At 38.2% G+C, this 20,783-nt stretch overlaps 2 protein-coding genes across 2 annotated transcripts; both read right to left on the bottom strand.

Annotated features, from left to right (window-relative positions):
- Nucleotides 1-620: 620 nt before the first annotated feature.
- Nucleotides 621-18,262, bottom strand: LOC706715 (tripartite motif-containing protein 51). The gene is made up of 6 exons (XM_028833672.2): nt 17,852-18,262; nt 6,495-6,590; nt 4,462-4,692; nt 3,728-3,750; nt 2,375-2,472; nt 621-1,298 (listed from the first exon to the last, which is right to left on the bottom strand). Exons 1-6 carry the CDS (start codon nt 18,260-18,262, stop codon nt 799-801), a joined length of 1,359 nt encoding a protein of 452 aa, XP_028689505.2. The 3' UTR covers nt 621-798.
- Nucleotides 12,415-14,398, bottom strand: LOC144334591 (tripartite motif-containing protein 43B-like). The gene is made up of 2 exons (XM_077964905.1): nt 14,213-14,398; nt 12,415-13,100 (listed from the first exon to the last, which is right to left on the bottom strand). Exons 1-2 carry the CDS (start codon nt 14,382-14,384, stop codon nt 12,619-12,621), a joined length of 654 nt encoding a protein of 217 aa, XP_077821031.1. The 5' UTR covers nt 14,385-14,398; the 3' UTR covers nt 12,415-12,618.
- Nucleotides 18,263-20,783: the final 2,521 nt, after the last annotated feature.

Genomic DNA, 20,783 nt, shown 5'->3' on the forward strand with positions numbered 1-20,783 from the left:
TTGAAACACAGAAGTCATCACTTTTGATATAAACTAACTAAATTTTCCTTCTTAATTGTTACATTTTTGTCTTGGTTAGGAAATCTTTCTCTGTGAGAATATTTTATTGTGTTCCCTTCACCTTCAGAACGTGAATCCATGTGAATTGTGTATGGTTTGAGGTAGGGGTCAGTATTCAGTTATGTCCATTTGAATATTTAATTGCTCCAGTATTGTCCTGATCACCTTGTAAATTTCACTGTAGGAAAACACTCTAATAATGCATGAGCATTTGTATATAAGATGAGATTTAGAAAGATAAGCACAGCATAGGAGGTCAAATAAGATGACCTCAAAGTATAGATTCATAAATAAAACACATGGATAAGTATAATACTGTTAGATGAAGAGACAGAAAATATTGCCAGGTTACCATTTAGTCTTTTGCCTCCAAGTTTTTTCATGAAGCCCAAGATCCCTACTTTGTTCCCTTGATTTTAACTTCGTTTAGACAACTCTGTCATCTATTGTTTCACTTTGTGACATTCAGAAATAATGAAAAACCAGAGAATATATTCTATTCCATACATCATGGGTAATGATTTTTCAAAAACGATTAAACAAAGAACCAATACACATAGTTTTAATGTTTTCACCATTTTTAATAGAAGCACTATTAATGAGATTTGATGACATTAGAACGCAACTGAAGACATTAAATATAACTTATTTGTCCTGTTTGATGAGGTGCGAAAAAGAGGGCTTTCTGTGATAAATGGGTTCCCACAGCATGTAGACACACTTCTGACTTATCTCTCTTCAGAAGTGACTACAGCAAAAGATAGGCCTGAGAGGAGGTGAGAAGGAGCAATTAGGGATGGTGTATATCAGGGAACTTTGATCAACATCAACAAAGGTCATGGTTCTACCTTCACAATCCAGGAATAATCCTACTCGACTGGCAGGTCTTGGAACATATTGCACCACAAGTGGGGAGGTGGTAAAGAGACTGCAGTGAGCATCCTCCTTAACACATCCAAGAAGAAAGAGTCCCTCCCCTCCATCTATCTTATCATTCTGTCTCTTCTCTTTCCAATAATTGTTACAGACACCAAAAGCCCAATTCCAAGTGTCCCCCACATGAACCTCCCAATAATATTTGCCAGATGTGAAAGTCTGAGCACCCCATACAAGAAAACATTCAGATTTTGCAGTGAAATGGGGATCATCTTGAGGGTCACATCCAACATTCATGCTTCTCAAATCTCCATACAGGAAGATATGACTATTGGCTCTTTCAGGCTGCAGAGTAAAATCAACTACAAAAATAACAAAAAAAGTATAGATACATGTAAATAATAGAAATTAGAATTCTTGAGGGAAAATTTGTTCTACCAAGAAATTTGAAGTTACAAGGACAGGAGAATTTTGATTACAACATTTAATCAAGTATAAGGATGATTAATATTCTCTATAGGAAAAACAACATCCTAAAAACAGACATTGAAAATGTATTGAAAACTCAAAAATTGAGAGTTGAATATAAAACCAGCCTGTTTTAATCCAATTTCCAATGTAAAAGTGAAATGTTATATGCCCCGAATGCCCTTTAGCTATCAAGGTCATTATTAAAATATTTCTTGTTCTTAAATACTAGTGATATACTTTTGACAAGAATGGGAAGATTTTAGTTTATTCAAGCACTGCTCTAGATAACTGGATAAAAGTCCATATGTTCACATTTTAAGTGGTAACTTAAGGCAGATTTTTGCAAAATATTTCACCAGTCACTCTGTGGACTTCCCTGCTAGCTCTAGATCGAAACTGAATTTTAGATTTTACACGTAGGTCTTCATGGTGTAACTGAACTGAATTTATCATTTCTATATTTACTTCCTATTTACAAAATAATTTCTCCTCTCTTCTTGCATATTAAGTGGAATTTTTACACTATATCAATAATATACATTTATTGTAAGAAAATACAAATACTCCAACAAACTGCTGTGAACTCTATTCTCCAAAAAACTGTTTTTTAAAAATTCAAGTGAAATACAGTAAAGAAATGTAAAATTTTTATGTAACTTTGGATTATTAAGCTTCCTTCTGAGCATTGTTATATTTATTCAATTTTTTACTTCTTATCTCATTCCATTTACCCAAAATATAGCTCTATCCATGTGAGCCCAAAACATACTTGTTTTTCACTATGTTTTACTCTTCATGTTATCAATTGAACTATAAATAGAAACACAGATATAATAGGGTTGCATAGTCTTATCGCTCACTTCCTTCTGAAATGAAATAACGATTTGATGAAGGGTAAAATATTACCCCCATGATTCTAACAAGAAGTGATACACTGTGGGAATTGTGCCAATGGGCTGACACTCACCTCTGAATCCACTGAGCCTGTCCAGCAGTCCAGTGATGGGCCCTGCACTGAGCTCTGGATTCGCAGGCTGGGGCACTTGCAGCAGCAGGGACTCATACCTGCAAGGAGAAAGATGCAGTTACCACATCTACAGCCAAAAAGTACATAAAAATCAACTACTTTTATTTAAAAGACATTTCATGAGACTCCCTTTAACCCACAATTTGCTAATTCCAAAATTATCATTTTCTGTTTCAGATTCATTCTTATTCACAGTTCCTGATTTTCAAGCATGTTAGAAAAGTGTGTCTGAGTGAGAATTCATTTGGATCTTTCTTTTTTTTTTTTTTTTTTTTTTTTGTGACGGAGTCTCGCTCTGTAGCCCAGGCTGGAGTGCAGTGGCCGGATCTCAGCTCACTGCAAGCTCCGCCTCCCGGGTTCACGCCATTCTCCAGCCTCAGCCTCCCGAGTAGCTGGGACTACAGGCGCTGCCACCTCGCCCGGCTATTTTTTGTATTTTTTAGTAGAGACGGGGTTTCACCGTGTTAGCCAGGATGGTCTCGATCTCCTGACCTCGTGATCCGCCCATCTCGGCCTCCCAAAGTGCTGGGATTACAGGCTTGAGCCACCGCGCCCGGCTGGATCTTTCTTCTTATTGCTCCAAATTAGTAAGGATCATTAATCTTAAGACCAAGAGAATATTCAAAAATAAAATTCTGGGTTCCAGACTTCACCAGAATTTCCTGATATCACCATCTGGAAAGGTGGGGTTATTTTTAAGACTGCTGCATCTGTTGCTTCCTTCTCAAGGCCAGGGTGTTGAAATATGCTCCAGGCAGGGAGATCTGCCTTTTATAACTGAGGTTCTCTGGAGGCCTACACAGTTCAAACATTCCAAATAGTTTGTCTCATCTGTTTTTCAGAATTATATATTTAAATATAAACTAGAAATCATCAACACTTTTCACTACAAAAATACTTTCCCTTTTTCTCTCTGGCTTCCCCTGGTTGACTTTGTAGCCATGTAGTAAATGTAACATTTTCTCTTTCAAATATGCAGCTTTTTGAGCAATAAAAAGGAAATTAGGAAAAGAGATGCTCACTTTTTTATTCTTCTTTCTTTTTTTTCTTTCTTTTTAATTTTAATTTTTGTTTGTTTGTCTTTTGGTTTTGCAGAACTTTCATTGGACTGCCTAATAAAATCACTGAGTATAGCAACAAAAGAGAAGACAACATAGGGTGGGGGATGGAGAAAGTACAACCAGCACAATGTAATATCAATATCTGAATCAATTATGCCTTCAGTGTCAAAGTTCCTGCTTGGTATTTGTGGAAACTGATAGAGCATCTGCTAAAATCTTGGTATGCACTCACCTGTGTAATATGTCTTCAAAAGCCTGTAAGATAAAAAAGAAAAAGAAAGGCTTAGTGCTTTCCACATGATGCAATTTCCACTAAGTTCACTGTGAGATTTGGAGGCAGTTTCTGAGATGGTATTTTCCTACAGTTTTCCCTCCTGGAAAGCATTTTTTGTTTCTTTTCTCATGAAAATCCCAGTCTGTCATATGTCATGAATTAATGTACTGATAAAGTCTCAGTCTTGAAGACATTCTCTTTCCAAGTGAAGGAAGAGGAGGCCCCCAGAGTCTGTGCTCTGCTGTAACCATAAAGAAGCTACTCAGTCATCTTCCCTAAGCCCTGTTACCAAAATGAGTGGATCTCAAAATAATATTAATGTGATCCTAGATTCCCCAACTTCTCCATCATGCCGTGTCTCCAAATTAACCTAAGTGCAAATGAATCACTTCTCATTTTATCCACTTTCAAAAATCCTAAATATATCATTGACTTTTGATGGGAAATATTTCTTGGGGCTGTTACCTTGGTCATTCCACAAAGTTTTGTTGCTGGTGGATAAAGTAGGAGGGACCTTCGGTTGGTAGAATCCATAGGAGAGGCTCTAACCTCCCAACTGAGTAGCATTAGTTATAGAAACGTGTTTATAGAAACAAATCATGGAAGTAAAGTGGGGTTGGATTTCAGGAGAGAGGAAAAACACCCATGTATGTGAAAGTTCTACATCCTGATACCCCATGGTCAGCCCGTACCTGGAGTAGCTCCACATCTGCTTTATGGCACATTTGCTTCAGATCCTCATACATTCCTCTTAAAAGCTCCCTCGAATGTTCCATTCTGGCTTTGCTTTCATTGAGTTGCTGAAAAATGTCCTCGCCCTCCTTTTGCAGCCTCTCCAAGTGATGTTGCTCTTCTTCATGGAGAAATGCAGGCATCTTCTGATATTCAGCTCTGATTGCTTCTCTCCTTAAACTCACATAATCCTGCAGTGACAAGAGTCAAAATAGAAATGTTGTATCCATCTTCTCTTGAAGTTCACTGATTCCTCTTAGCATTCTGAACATCCAATATTTTAACCCTCAGTCTTGTCAATTCTCAGATTCCACAACATTTTATTCCTCTCCTTTTTTCTGCATTAATATCAACATAGGTGTTTCTGCCCAGTTATGTTTACTTGATTAATGATAAAATGTTTTCTAAGATAGTTATATAAAAATGGATTTCTCTCTTCCAACACACATTTATAGAAAGAAAACACAGTTCTTGCTTAAGAATTAAACTATCGAGCAATATTGGCTAGATAGGAAACCATTCTTTCTATTTTGGAGAATTGGGGCAATTTATGAAAACCCATTATATGAGAAATTATGCAATGATCACAGACTAGCATTGTCAACTCAATGCATTTCACCCAGCACCACATAGTCTAATTAGGTTTCATTTATTCTCATCCAAACTCACCCTAATCTGCAACATGGATTTCTTTGTGGTTCCTCAACCCCCCAAATAAATGCAAATGAAATATTACTGCACAGGCTGTTTCCTATATCTAGAATTATTTTAATATATATACATATTTCTCATATATGTACTCATATATATATTTCTCATATATAGCTATATATGGATATATGAGGAATATCTATGTGTATCTGTGTGTGTATATATATTCCTCACATATATCCACATATATATATACACACACCCTCACCCAGGTACTCATATATATTCCTACATTTATGAGGAAGGGGAAGGCAAACAGGAGGATATCTATATTTCCTCTTGATTGATATTTTGTTTCAGTGTGAATTTTTCCATGAGCCTTTTTTCTGACCACACTAATTAAAACCCAAACCCTCATCCCCAGTCCCTAACCTCTGTGCTTCTTTTCTACTTTCCTGCTTGATTATTCTCCAAAGACACTACTACACTCTAACACATCATGTACTTCACATATCTGCATGGTGACCATTTGCTTCTCTCATTTCAATTGCAAGATTTTTGTGTTTTCTTTCTTCTTTACTACTTAATTTTCTAAGTTGATATTTGACATACACTAGGTATTCATAAAATATTTTTCAATGAATTTATATTAGAATGAATTAATGAATTAATATTAGATATCATACCCTCAAGATAAATGTCCACAAAGACAAAATCATTTCTAGAATTCTTCTCAAGTCCTTAAAGTTCTCCTTATATTAAACACTAGTTCCCATATTTCTCACATATTTGTGTCTTCAAGACATGAGTGTACATTTCTCACCCCTTTTTCCATTACGTGTTATGACTTATTCAATATTAATTAGTTCTGATACTTAATTTCAGGCTTCCTCTAAATTTGCACTCTTGCTCCTTCTGCCTGATATTTAACTCACATTTCAAATATATTTGCCCACCAGGATTCAAATTCATGCTGACTCAGCCTTAGAAGGTTCACTTGAAATTTCCATGATGGCCAAATAACGCTTGTGCCCAGAAGTTATCCAGGCAGCCCATTGAGAATGCTGTGAAATGGCCCAGTTTCTTGTATTTGCTGGTGTATTGCTATAGGTTTGTATGGAGACAGATGAGCATGCTTGGGTAACATCTGTCGTCTGGTTAGAAATCCTACCAAAGTGTCACACTATCTTATATAAAAAATTAGGGTATTTTTTTCTCAAGTATGTTTTCCTTTTTTATTGAATTCCAGAAATATTATGGATTGAGATCAAGTTCCTATTTTAAGAGTCACCCATTTGTTCACCATAAGTTACTGGAGAAGGTAGAGTAACACGGTACTAACCTTCCAGCATCTGGTTCTGGTGGTTTCCATGTTCAGGTTTCTGTGATTTTCACAAGCTTTTTCCCATAAAGACTGCATTTTCTTCAGGAGCTTCTCCTGCAAAAGAGCCATGAATTGAAGCACAAATGAAGACACTAAAGTATCATTCACTCTCTGATATACGAAGGACCCCAAATGAGAGACAAATTGGTCCATAGGAAATAGTTTGCTTTGTTTCTCCAAATGTTTGTCAAATCTGAGAGGCGTGAAGCCAAGGAAGCTCATAACAGACGTGCTTAAAGGGACACAGAGATGGCATCATCCAATCTCCAAGGAAATAGACTTACAAGAAAATCTCACAATATTAAGGTTTGAGACAATTGATGTATCAAAATTATTTTATGTTCATTTATAGTGTAGTTTTAAATTTAAATTTTAAAATTTAAATAGTCCCTGACATAGTCAGGGACTGTGTCAGAATGTCAATAAATTTGGGTTATGAAACAAAATCATGGTTTCTCCTGTTTCTTTATGTGTGTGTGTGTGTGTGTGTGTGTGTGTGTGTGTGTGTGTGTGTGTGATTCACGTTCTTGTGAGTTAGGTGTGACATAAACAAAATAATCAGTTTCCTTAAGCAAATTGGGAGCCATGCCTGGATTTAAGTTATATTTTAAAGAATCACTGCCACCTTTATACTTTACTTTTTGAAGTGAAACCACCTCGCTTGAATACACTATAGTCCTGGAATTTGATATTAAGAATCTGCAGTTAGATAACTTCTCAATGCTTTCAACAAATTTTGCCCGTATTAAAAGTATTGTGAAAACTGCCTTTCAAAACTGTTTGCCTGAAAATAATTTCACAATAAATTTCCCCGTATGCCTGAAAAAGGACCATTGGCTGTGGCTGCAAAGACTGCTGCCACACAAAATGACAGCTTCAGGGCAGAACTCAGAAAGCACAAGGGAAGAAAGTGAGTACAGTCTGGCTCTGCGTAATGACTTTTTGACCAATAGCAGAATGCATACAAGATGGAAATTCCATAAGTTATAACGAAACTGAGTAAGTCCCATCTGATAGCGATGTTACAGCTGTCATAACATACACAATGCATTACTCATGGAAATGTATGATGAACAAAAGAAACAAACCAAACATATACCACGTGTTTCTAAAACGGATTATCTCTCCTCAAGAAGAACCTCAGGCAAGTTCTTCAGGAGATATTCCAAAAGAAGGCGTTGTTATCATGGGAGGTACAGTTCCATACATGTTATTGCCTCTGAAAACCTTCCCGTGGGCCAAGATGTGGAGGTGGAAGACAGTGAAGGTGCTGACTCTGACGCTGTGTAGGCCTTAGCTAATGTGCGTGCTTGTGTCCTAACATTTAACAAAATACTTTAAAAAAAATGCTTATACAACCATAATATAAAGAAAATATTTGCAAAAATCTGTACAATGTGTTTTGTGTTTTAAGCTAAGCATATTACAAAAGAATAAAAAAGTTAAATTAAAAGTTTAAAAGGTAATAATTTACAGTAAACTAAGGTTAATTTAATATTGAATAAGGAACATTTAAAAAATAAATTTTAGTCTAGCTTAAGAGTACAGAGCAATGTTTATAAGCTAATGTCCTAGGCATTCACACTCACTCACTCACTAACCCAGAGCAACTTTCAGTCCTTCAAGCTTTATTCATGGCGAGTGCCCTATACAGGTGTATCACTTTTTATCTTTTATACCATATTTTACAGTATCTTTTCTATGTTTAGATCTGTTAAGATACACGAATACCATTGTGCTACAGTTGCCTGCAGTATTCAGTAGAGTGACATGCTGTATAGGTCTATAGCCTAGGAGCAGTAGGCTGCACCATATGGTCTAGGTGTGTAGTATGCTATACCGTCTAGGCTTGCTTTAGCACAGTGATGAAATTGCCTTATGACGCATTTCTCAGAATGTATTCCCGTGGTTAAGTGAGTAATGACAGTACTTATAAGGTGCTTTCACATGGACCTTATGTTACTTCTTGAGTACTGTGCCCAGGAAGTGATGTGTGTATATCTGCAGTCCCTCAGAGTGAGGTTCCCAGATCCCAGAAGCAGTTCCCCCAAAAATTCCAGCAACAGGTACATCCTTCATTTTCATTTTGAAAGAAAATGTAATGCTCTCAGAATTGTGAACTTTACCATTTTGGTGCAGAAAAAAACTTGAGTAACAGAATCAGTGATGAGACTAGCTGTGAAAACAGAGAAGCTTTTTCAAGAAGTGTACTGTGAGCTATTAACCCATGAAAAGGACAAAGAATAATATCCCAGGTAAAAAAAAAATAAAACGAACACAAAATTGTTTTACAAAGATCTACCTGAATACTAAAATTTGGTAGAAACCATTGCTGTTATTTAGGAAGAAATACAGGGGAAAGAGAGGAAGGGAAAGATGGGGCTGGGAGACAGGAGTAGGGAGAGAGAGAGAACACAAACAGTAGACTTAAAAACTACAGATACCAAGACAATATGATTGAGTGTTTGGTATGAAGCAGAAGCGGCAGAGAAAACCACAGTAAGGCGTTATTTACAATGGAATTTTTAGGCCTGGCTTTTATTCTGTCAAGGTTGTAATGTTTTCCCTGGATCCATGCGCTAAATAACAGTCAACACCCACAAATTCTTTCATCATTAATGTTCAATCTAATCCTAATCCGGATATTCAATCTAATAAAAGCACGTACCACCGAATAACTTGGGGGGAAATCTGAATAAAGTCTGGAGTTCAGCTCGTCGTAACGTATCAATATTGATTTCCTAGATTTAACAAATGTACAATGAAAATGTAAGATGATTATTTTAGAGTAAAAATTAACCAGGTATGGGAATATGTAAGTCTCTATCATCTTCCCAACTTCTTATAAATCTAAAAAATTATGAAATAAAATCTGAAAGATTACGATGAAGGAAAACATCCACCTGTACTCCACAGCATATTTATATAATAAAAAAGGGAAGTTGTAGAAAGATTCATATACATCAAACCCTCAAATAACATCATTTCATTGTAAGTAATTTTGTTATAAAATTGATGAGAAAAAAAATCAATTACCAGCCATGGCCACTGTCCTTGTACAGTTTGTATGGTCACTCTGTGTCTGCGTATATACAATTACTGTGTATGTACAAATACTATATTTTATAAATATATGCCTAATATACCCATACACCCCACACCCATACACAAGGCTTTGAGAAAGGCACTTTGCTCTGGGAATGAGGCTTATGAGCAGTGAGTTTGGGAGTCAAATCCAGGCAATTTAGCTTCAAGACATCGCTCTTAACCATGCTACCACATTACTCTCGCCTGACTTTTTCACAGTGGAAAATACACAGTAGAAACCTCATGCCAATTCCAGGAAATGTAAGGACTCAAGAATTATTTTGACATGTGCAGGAAATGTTGCTTCTTGTCTTCTTTATCAGTATCCCTTGTTCTCTACAACTTTGCTTTTCCTCACCAAACTTTACTTTTCTGACACATTTATGAGTGCATTCCGGTAAAGAAAGAGAGTTTTACTTTGTGTCAGACACTGATAGAAACTCTCCTTCTCCATATATGCCTGAACTCGACTGTCCTCTTTCTGTTGCCATTAGTTAACCCCGAATACCTTTTACCCTTTTAGATTCATAAGGGTGTGACTGAGCAGTTTCAAAGGCATCAACTTTTGCTTTCTCCTCCTCCCTTAGAGTCCTGCATCTGCACTGCTGGTCTCAGACAAAACAGGCAACCCCTATTTCCCATTCTGGGATGTTTTAATGACCAACTTTTCTTATGTTGTGAATTTGAAGGGCAAGGACAGATCATTGGAAAGCGGATAGACAGGGACCTGTGTTCTGAGAACTGGGCCAGAAGACTGACAGAGGCACAGAAGAATTTCAGAGTGATTCTGGCAGGCATCATGGTTCAGTAAGGGCCAGAGGAGTGGAACATATGGGCACAGGGTGAGAGGCCTGTGACAGGACGCGGCCTATCTCTTTTGCAGCAGAATGTTAATAGACATTAGATTTTAGTAAACAGAGAACATATCTCTGAGTCAGCATCAAAAACTTCCACAGTCTGGAAGAATGAAGAGTCACAGGACCTAGCCTCACCTTACCTTTTGAGTATGAGAGTCTACAAGGCAGTGAGAATGGAAAAGCTTTTATCTGAGCTTCAAACCAATATCTGTCTCTTCAGTCCACACTTACTGGTAAGGTCCAGTGGATGACTCGGCTACAGGTTTCTGAACTTCTGGCTTTTGAGGGAAAGACTTTGTCACCCTCTATGCTGAAAGTATTCTATGTACTAGGAACCCCAGTCAGTGAATCTTAATATCAAGAAATCTTGGGAAGCACAAGGTATTCTAAAGGCTTACATGAATAGTTTGCAGCCACATACAGACATCAGAAGAGGGGTCCTGACAAGGATGCACTGACCTTCTTTATCTCACTGTCCTAGAATTACTGTGTCTGTACGTGGTCACCTTGAAGGAGATGGACCACCCCTTCCACCCCTCTACTCCAGTATCGTGTGCATCTACCTCAGTGATTTTGCTGTGTTGTGTTCATAATGATTGTCCAGTTGATACCAAATCTTGAAGAAAATTTCCAAAAGAATATTAACGTGGTTAATTGTCGATTGCCCCTTTACAGGAATCTGGAATCTGAATGGTGTTTCTATAAGGAGCTCTTTGGATCTCGTTTTACAGGACCCTGAATCTCTGGATATAGAGCCTCAATGTCCACTTCTTAGGAAGAGTAGGTGTAGTAGGTTATATTCCTCCCCCATTCTCACTAAAAAGTGCTAAAATATATATTCCGTCCCCCATTGTCTTTCTATGATGTAACTTCAAGACTGCTACTGCTGTGTGTGTTCTAGTCCCTTTACTTTGTGTAGGGTTGTAACTGCAGCTGATGTTTTACTCTGTAGCATAATGGTAGTATAGACTTCTCCTGACTCTGTGGGAATCTTCACTGTGGAAAATTATCTACTATGCTGTGAGCAAGGCCAAGCGACTACCTGGAGAGGTCGTTTGAATATATTCTAGGTAACAGCCCCAACCAAGGAACCCCAGACATCAGCCAGGATCATCTGCTGGACTGGAAGTAGAATGTTTGTTTCCATTATTTAATCAGTGATCATGAAAATGACCATTTGGTGGGTAGACAGACTCAATGGACTCACTATAAACTGGGTTTTCATCAGAACTGGGTTATGTTTGTTTTGTTTTTTGATTTGGTTTAATTTAGTTAGTTGTTTTTTTTTTCCCCCTGATACTAATATGTTTCCACTGTAACATGAGGTGATGGTTATGTCTCAGGTCTCTAGAGTATCAATGAGAATTCAGTCTGTGTGAATTGGAAGTATTAACACATTTAATACAGACAGTCTGCTCATCTGTCTATTTTTCCCTGGGTGATGCTGTTTGATTTAATAAATAGCAGAATTCCATGTGGGTTAAACTCTTTTGGTTCTTGCTCAGACATTGCTAGCAACTTCTCAGAGAAGCAATAGACTGTACCATTAGCCTATGTCTGTAGGTGGATATTCTACGTAGGTTTTTGTAGTGTGTTCTGATGTTCACACAATGATAAAATCGCCTAATAATGCATTTCTCAGAATGTATTTTGTCTCCATAGGATGTATGACTGTTAAGTTCCTATTCTAGCCCAAAGATTCAGTGAAAACTTCTGTGTAAAGTACATCTTTCCCCCTAAAGTGATGAGGTGTAGAATTTACTGTATTAAGAGGAGGGAACGTTCACACTTACAAGTGCATTGTACAAAATCCTGTCAGTCTGTGATGTGCAAATTTTGTTCCTGCATGAGATCATTAAGTTGGAAACATACACCCACATATTTCCAGAATTGCATCCAATAAATTCACAAACACTTGAAAATCACAATACATATTTTAGGAAATGGGCCATAGGAGATTATTTTAATTGTAAGAAAATGTACAAAAAGGTTTTGCATTTTACATATTTTCTATTTAATAGCAACAAAATGAAGTGACACTAACAGATAAAAGCCTGAACAGTATGATTTCTTTGTATCAACAGTGAAGGGATCCCTTGTATATGGAGTTACCAAACAGTCAGGGTTCTTAATCCTGATCATCTGTGGCCAGTGGAAAAGAAAGGCCTGACAGGAAAATTTAAGGAGCCAGCCGGGTAACTCCATATGAGGGAACTCCTGGTGACATTCAAAAAACTCACACTTCCACCTTCAAAATCAAGAAACACACCAACCCGGCCCAGAGGTTTCTCTACATAGTGAGGAAACAATGGGGAGGTGGTCAAGAGACTGAAACGATTATCCACCTTCACGCACAAAAGAAGAAATATGTCCTTAGATGTAACCATTGTGCTATTCTTCCTCATCCAGGAGTCCTTACAGACTCCCAGAGCCCAGTCCCAAGAGCTGTCCACATCCAGCTCCCAGTAGTGTTTCCCAGAGGAGAAGACCCAGGTTCCCCATGCAGCAAAATAGTCAGATCTGTCAGAATTCAAAGATCCACGTCTAAACATCAATCTTCTCACATCCCCAAACAGCCTGATATTGTGATTGGTGACTTCCCAAGTGAAGGCAATTTCCACTGTAGAAAAAAGAGAATGTTCAAGTGAAAAGTAGTTTATCAATTCTCATGTTCAGATAAGAAAGAGACTCTCACTAGAAAACACAGGTCAAGATTAGAAAGAAACTTCTGTCTGGAAAAATGCTGGAATCAAAGGGTGTTAGTATATCTGTACAAGTAATTAGCTAAACTACAATGACCACAATTTCTATAAACTCAAAAAGTATAAAGGGGAGGAAGGTCATGTCTATGTCTAGTTGAGCGACCTTTCGTAACAACTGAAAAACTGGAAGCTCTTGCCCTGCAGCCAAGTCCATAGCAATAAAATTAACCTCCATTGCCTCTTCTCTGTCAGGGCAGAGCAGGAGGCTGGGGACGGGAGATGAGGTGGGGAGCATTCCTAGACCCAAATAAAAAGTTACCATTTTGCCAGAAATATTATAATCTGTCACTGAAGCTAGCAAATTCATACTTAAAGAGAAAAATCTGAATCTGCCTTCTGAAAAGTGCAGATTCCTTGCAAGAATTATCTGACTTTCATGTCAGATTCAGACACAGGCTTCTTTCGTCTGCTAGATTTATCATGATCTATCCTGGAGTTCTATCTAAGGCCTCATCAACCACTAAATCACGTTTCTATGCTTCACAGATTCTCAGTTTTTGCGCTGTTATATAAGTTACTCATGTATGCTTTTGTGGATTAAAAACGTGACTAAAATTATAAATGCTGTGAAACTTCACCTGAAATGTATTTTAAAAAACACTGTCACTCAAATCAGTTGTTAACTGCACTAAATTTGAAATGGAAATGTCCTAAATTAATTTAGTTCTGTATATTTCATGTAATAATTGTATACATGGAATTGTATCAGGGAATGCTTCCTAAAGTCCTCAAGGGCCCTTCTGCATGTTTTATTTTTCTAAGAAATTTGTTATGTGGCTGATTCCTATTACATTTCACCAGATTTTATTTATTCTGGTCAGTTTGATGATAGTGAAACTATAAATAGAAATACCTATTCACAGACTATTCACTTCTTCTAGATGAAAGATGATTACACTGGTAAAGCTGCCCATAGAAAACCATAAATGAAGGCATTGCATGTTGATCCCACCAAGAGGGCGACACTCACCTCGGAAGCGGTTGAGCCTGTCCACCAGTCCAGTGATGGGCCCTACAGTGAGCTCTGGATTGACAGGCTGCGGCATGTGCAGCAGCACAGACTCACTCCTGCAAGGAAGTTGGTTGAGTTGGTTAAGTTTCCCATGTCTGTGTTTAATAGATTCCAACAGAAAATGCTTCATTCAAATCCACTTCTGATATGGTAATGTACCTTCACAATCCTAGGATGGGTTTGTGGCTCTTAGGGAATCTTTCTAACTATTCACTCCATTTCTAACCTACTGCCACTGAAAGATAAATGCCTCTCTCCCTATCTGCCACCAAATAGTTTATCTCTAATTAGGATTCTGAATCCTAAAAACAGGCAATTGTATTCTAGCAACCTCTGCATTGAACTATTCAAAACATAACCCCCTGAGTCACTTGGGAAACTAAGAAAAGGTTAATGTCTGATAAAAGGCATAGGTAACATTCAACACACCACACAAACACATGAGTACACGCGCATACACACACCATCACACTGGCACATTATGGTGTTAGTAAATTATGTTTTCATTTTGTTGGAAACAGCTTGATGTTTTCATGGCATGCCTTGTGCTCCAGCTTGCACTGATGACCAAAGACATACCTTGCCACGATGTCTCCCAAATCCTGTAGAGAGGGAGAGAGAAAGAAAAAATGACTTCTTTAGAAAGTTGTTATTCTTGTTGGGTGAGGTGGCTCACACCTGTAATCCCAGCACTTTGGGAGGCCAAGGTGGGTGGATCACCTGAGGTCAGGATTTCCAGACTAGCCTGGACAACATAGCAAAAACCCATCTCTACTAAAAATACAAACAAATTAGCTGGATGTGGTGGTGCATGCCTGTAGTTCCAGCTACTCGGGAGGCTGAAGCAGGAGAATTACTTGAACCAAGGAGGCAGAAGTTGCAGTGAACTGAGATTGGGCCACTGACTTCAGTCTGGGTGACAGAAGAAGACTCTTTCTCCAAACACACAAACAAAAAGTTGTTATTCTGCCTATCTGGTCTTTAGCTTTGAAAACTTTAGAATTGCCATATACTATCACTGCAACTCTTTTAAAATGTGTTCTCATCTCTAGCAATTATACCAGTAAGACCTATTGACAGAATCAATTTCTGATAAATTCAGGACCCTAAATTTGCATGAGAGAGAAAGGTGTGAGTAGTGACTGCGCATTGCTGCAGCTGTCTACAATGTAGTCTTTTTCAGGGCTAGCCCCCAAAGGTTAATATGGCTGAAATTAAGAGCATTTCAAACCTAGGACTTCCCAAAAGGAGGAAGAAGGAAATGTTAGTTTTTCCATAATTTCTATGGATTATCCACTGGAGACAAAAGTAGAATTTTCACATGAAATTTTTTCTTCCACGGTTTTAATGAAATGTGCTGGAGGAGGAAGCTTGTGGTAGAAAATGTTCTATGGAAATCTAGTTGCACAATTTCATAAAGGTTTATTTCGAAGATTAGGTTAGCAGTTATCGTTTATCTCTATATGGCTCTCACCATCAATGTGGGAGAAGAAGAAATAATGTCTTGGGTACCCAATGGAAGGCAAAGATGTAAAGGGCAGCTAATACAAAGTATCTCAAGGGGCATCCTCCATTCTTACCTGGAGCAGCTCCACATCTGGTTTATGACACATTTTCATTAGTTCCTGATACATTTCTTTCAAGTGTTTACTCTTTTGATCCATGTTGACCCAACTTCTCTGGAGTTGCTGAAAAATCTCTTGGTACTCCTTTTTCAGTCTCTCTAGATGTTGTTTTTCTTCCCTATGGAGAACTGGATGCAGCTTCCTATACTCATTCCTGATCATCTGTGCCCGTAAAACCACATCACCCTGTAGGGACATGGATTTTGTAGGTTACATACCCAGGCCTACTTCCACCTCACACAACCCAGAAATTCAACCTCCTCATTCCTTCTTTTATTTTCCATCATTTACAAACAGTATGATGAGTTAAACAAGAGCTTCCTTCAAAATTTATGTAATTCATCAATTCCCAAACACCTGCAAATTAGCGCTTCAGATTTAAATGTTTAAATATATGTCCTCTTAAATCTGAAATACCATTAGAAAACAAGTAAAATTTATGATTGATTGTCAAATTGTCATGGATAATATATATAATCTTTGTTACTCAATTAGTTTGTTGTTTCAAATCTCTGTACTTCACAGACTAAAGAATCACTGTCAGTAGAAATGATTTTAGTATATTATAATCAGAATCAGAAGCCATCACACAAAAAGGATCTTAGTAAAAAATTTAACCCCCATCTCTCAAACCGACTACCTCTTTTCTGTCTCCTATCTTTCTTCTGTCAAAAGCCATAGGCTCTGTATTGCCCTGCCATTCTAAGAACATGAATCTCCATTCCATTGTGTCTCTCCTCTCAATATTGACATAGTTATTCTCTCACTCCCCCAGTCATTTTTTACCCCTTCTCTGCAGCTTTTCATCATGTTACATTTTCTCCTACATGAACTGGCATCATCTGGGTCCTCTGCTATCAGACTTCACCAGCATAGGCACATTTCTTAAATGACTGTTCCTACCTGATTTCTTCCCTCTGGACAACATCATATTCACCATTAAATAACTTTATTTCTCAATTATGTACTATGTAATTAATATTACATAATTCATCTTATTCAGAAAACTCTGCCTGAAATATTTATTAATTTTAAGCACATACTTGCCCTTCAGAATTTATATTTATTTTTTACTTATCTGAAGAACATTTCCAAAAAACCTGAACAAGCATTATATTGAAGAGTCTGGTTGTTTTCCAGCCTATGAATAAACACAGGACAAAATCTGGCATATGTGAATTTCAACTCAAGTTGCTAATATAAATGTTGTCAGCATGCCTATCTCAAGCTGGTTGTGAGGACTCACGGTCTCATACTTACCCTCCAGAGGAGGGCTGTTCTTCTCTCCTCATTTAGATTTCTCTGATTTTCTTGAATCTTTTTCCATAAAATCCTCATTTGCTCTAAGAGCTTCTCCTGCAAAAGAATTATGAGGTTAAAAAACAGAAAGTCAAATACCATAGATTCCACACTCTGAATGATATACGCAGGCAAGGGATGTAATCTATAAATACATTAGAGAGAAGGGAAAAAAACAATTTTTTCACTGCTCATCCTCAATTGATATTTTCAGTTCTGAGGTTTCAGAATATAGAACAGTTTAGAAAACTGAAGAGTCAAGATTTCCTGTAACCTGGCTAATGTTCAGTGAAACATCCTGCTTCAGAACCCACTATGCTAGCCCCCTGATTTTGTAGTGTGCTATCCCCATACTCGTTTGTCCAGTAATATAAATATATTTCAAAAATACATTTCTTTGCACTTGTAGTTTTGGTTGCTTTTCAATGCCTTTAGCATTGAACTGTAGAGTCAATAATAAGAACATTTACTTAATCAGTCTCTTTTTGGGTGCAAGCTCCATGAAGGAACGTAGAGTTGCACATTTTATTCAAAATGTCATAATTGATACCAAGAACAGCACCTGGCACTCAGTAAAGAAGAGAGTAATCACCATGATGATTCTCATCGTCCTTCTAATCTCTTTAACTCTGCCACCCTCCAGCTTTCAGGTGATTGCAGAGCTATCTCTTACCCGGTGTTCCTCAGCGGCCCCTTCAATGGGATAGTGTGTGTGAGCCCCGTGCTCCTGAGAGTTGGAGCACAGCAAACAGAGCAGACTCTTTTCCACGTCACAGAACATCTTCTTTGTTTCCCTATGGGTCCCACATATTTGTTTCTCAGAGCTCAGGAATTGCCAGAGACTGGCTTTTCTCGCGATGGTCACTAAATTCTTCAGAAGAATATTGGTTTTGAAGTCCTGTTTCCGTGATGGTTCGCGGCATGCAGGGCAGTTGGCAGGACTTTGGTCTTCTTCCCAGGAAATGCAGAGACAGGGCCTACAGAAGCTGTGCCCACAGCAGATGGTGACAGGGTCTACCAGGTAGTTCGAACAGATGACACAGATGAGTTCCTTCTGGAAGGCATGTGAGAAGTCTGAGTCCATTTTCCTAAGGAAAGAAAACCACAAGAATTTATTCTCCTACCCTGAAGAGACAAAGATCCAAGCAAAGTTTGAATCAGGTTGTGATTGAATAATATCCTTTTTTTTCTAGAGAAGTATAGGATTTAATTTGCAATGACAGAAATAGGAAAAATGGAAAACTAAGGCACAAAGCGACATCAACCTCTAGAAAAAACAACTGTTCTCCAATCGACACATGTCCAGCTTTCCAAACTCTACTTTCTTGCATAGAAGAATGTCAGATTTTCTGAGGTGTTAGTGTCCACCAAATTGCTTAGGGTTCAAGGGTTTCATCAACCTATACTCTCAAGAGGTGAGTCTGAATAATCTGAAAATCAGTAACACTCTTAATTGCCAGTGATTGGTTTAGAGAAGGAAAGCTCACTAAGCTCTTCTACTCTCATTACTTTCTTTAACTACAACAACCATCTATACTGACTTTTCCAGAAGGACCCTGCTTGAAAATGTTAGAGCAGAACTCACACCTTTCTCCAAATCAGAAAAAGCTAGCCTTTACTCTCCAAGGTAAAACAGTCAAATCAAGGTAAGGTACCTCTCCAATCTAAAGCTAAGAATCATTGTTCTTCTAGGCTGCTATGTTAATTCAATCAACAAAAACTTTCTGGCATGTTTACTGTTCCTGCACTGTCTGTTAATTTGGGGATATACTGGTTAATATTACAACATCCTTAAAAGACAGATAATTAAATTTACAGAAAGATAATGATAATTGAAGCATTATCATTACTCTTTCACACAGTCAGAAAAATAGTGAGTATTATGCAATAATAATAGGCGCTAGAGTCCGGGCACCGTGGCTCACGCCTGTATTCCGAGCACTTTGGGAGGCCGAGGCGGCCGAGGCGGGTGGATCACGAGATCAGGAGATGGAGACCATCCAGGCTCACATGGTGAAATCCTGTCTCTTCTAAAAAATACAAAAAATTAGCCAGGAGTGGTAGCGGGCACCAGTAGCTGTAGTCCCAGCTACTCAGGAGGCTGAGGCGGGAGAATGGCGTGAACCCGGGAGGCGGAGCTTGCAGTGAGCCAAGGTGGCGCCACAGCACTCCAGCCTGGGCGACAGAGCAAGACTCCGTCTCCAAAAAGAAAATAGTAAAAATAAAACATTGGCCCTAGACAATAACTCAGCATTTTAAATGAATGTATGTTTTGCTAAAATAAAACTAAAAACCTAGGCCAGGCAAAGTGACTCCAGCCTGTAATCCCAGAATTTTGGGAGGCCAAGTCAGGCAGGTTTTTTGAGCTCAGGAGCTCTAGACTGGCGACAAAGCAAAATGTCTAGATCATTCTGTCTCTAAAAATACTTATATAAATTTTAAAAAATAGGCCCAGCGCCGTCGCTCACGCCTGTAACCCTAGCACTTTAGAAGGCAGAGGTGGGCAGATCACAAGATCAAGAGATCGAGACCATCCTGGCCAACATAAAGAAACCCCGTCTCTACTAAAAAAAATACAAAAATTAGATGGGCGTGGTGGCAGGCGCCTAGAGTCCCAGCTACTCTGGAGGCTGAGGCTGAAGAATCATTTGAACCTGGAAGGCAGAGGTTGCAGTGAGCCGAGATGGCGCCACTGCACTCCATCCTGGCAATAGAGCATGATTCCATCTCAAAATAGATTAATTAATTAATTAATTAAAATAGATAAATAGCTGAACATGGTGGCCCACGTTTAATCCATAAACCTATGGATTATGTTTAATATAATTTTAAAAAAGAAATGGAACCATTTTTAAAACTCAGAAAATGAGATCATTGCATTAAAAATAATCTAAGTTTGCAGATAAAGTCCCCAAATTTTGTTTTGGTTTGTAAGCTAATAGTAGCTCCTACTCTGGAATTTGTGTACTTACCTCAGAAATGTATCTATGTTCTCACCAAAGCTTGCTGTCGAATATGATGGATTCCACTCAGGGATGAGAGTCTCACAGTGCAGAGTCGGTAGCTTTTGGAAGTCTCCAAGGCCAGTTGCAAAGTTGCTCTGTGGGCTCTGGTGAAGAATGAGCTTGGCTCCTGAAGTATCCTTTTATGAATCTCTGAAGACCACACCCCTTTCTTCCAATTGATTGCATTTCACAGGGCGTAGGTGGGTGTTAACATAGATGATTAAGTTTCTTCAAAATAGAAATTTTATTTTTATTTCTATATAGATATATATTTTTTGAAAGGATTCTGGCTCTGTTACTGGCTAATTTTTTGTTTGTTTGTTTGTTTGTTTGTTTTTTCAGTTTTAGTCGAGAGGGGGTTTCACCATGTTTGCCAGATGCGTCTGGAACTCCTGACCTCAAGTGATCCGCCCGCCTGAGCCTACAAAAGTGCTGGGATTACAGGCGTGAGCCACCACACCCAGCCAATTGATTTTTTATTGTAACGTAAAAATTTAATCTAAGAACACCGTTGGCCTCCATTCCAGAAGGGATATTTCTCCTGCTCCTCATGCTCCGGATGAAGCCTTCCAAGGGTCTCTCAACAACCACAGGATGGAG

The sequence above is a fragment of the Macaca mulatta genome, chromosome 14 (assembly GCF_049350105.2).
Source record: "Macaca mulatta isolate MMU2019108-1 chromosome 14, T2T-MMU8v2.0, whole genome shotgun sequence".
In the NCBI taxonomy this organism is placed as follows: domain Eukaryota; kingdom Metazoa; phylum Chordata; class Mammalia; order Primates; family Cercopithecidae; genus Macaca; species Macaca mulatta.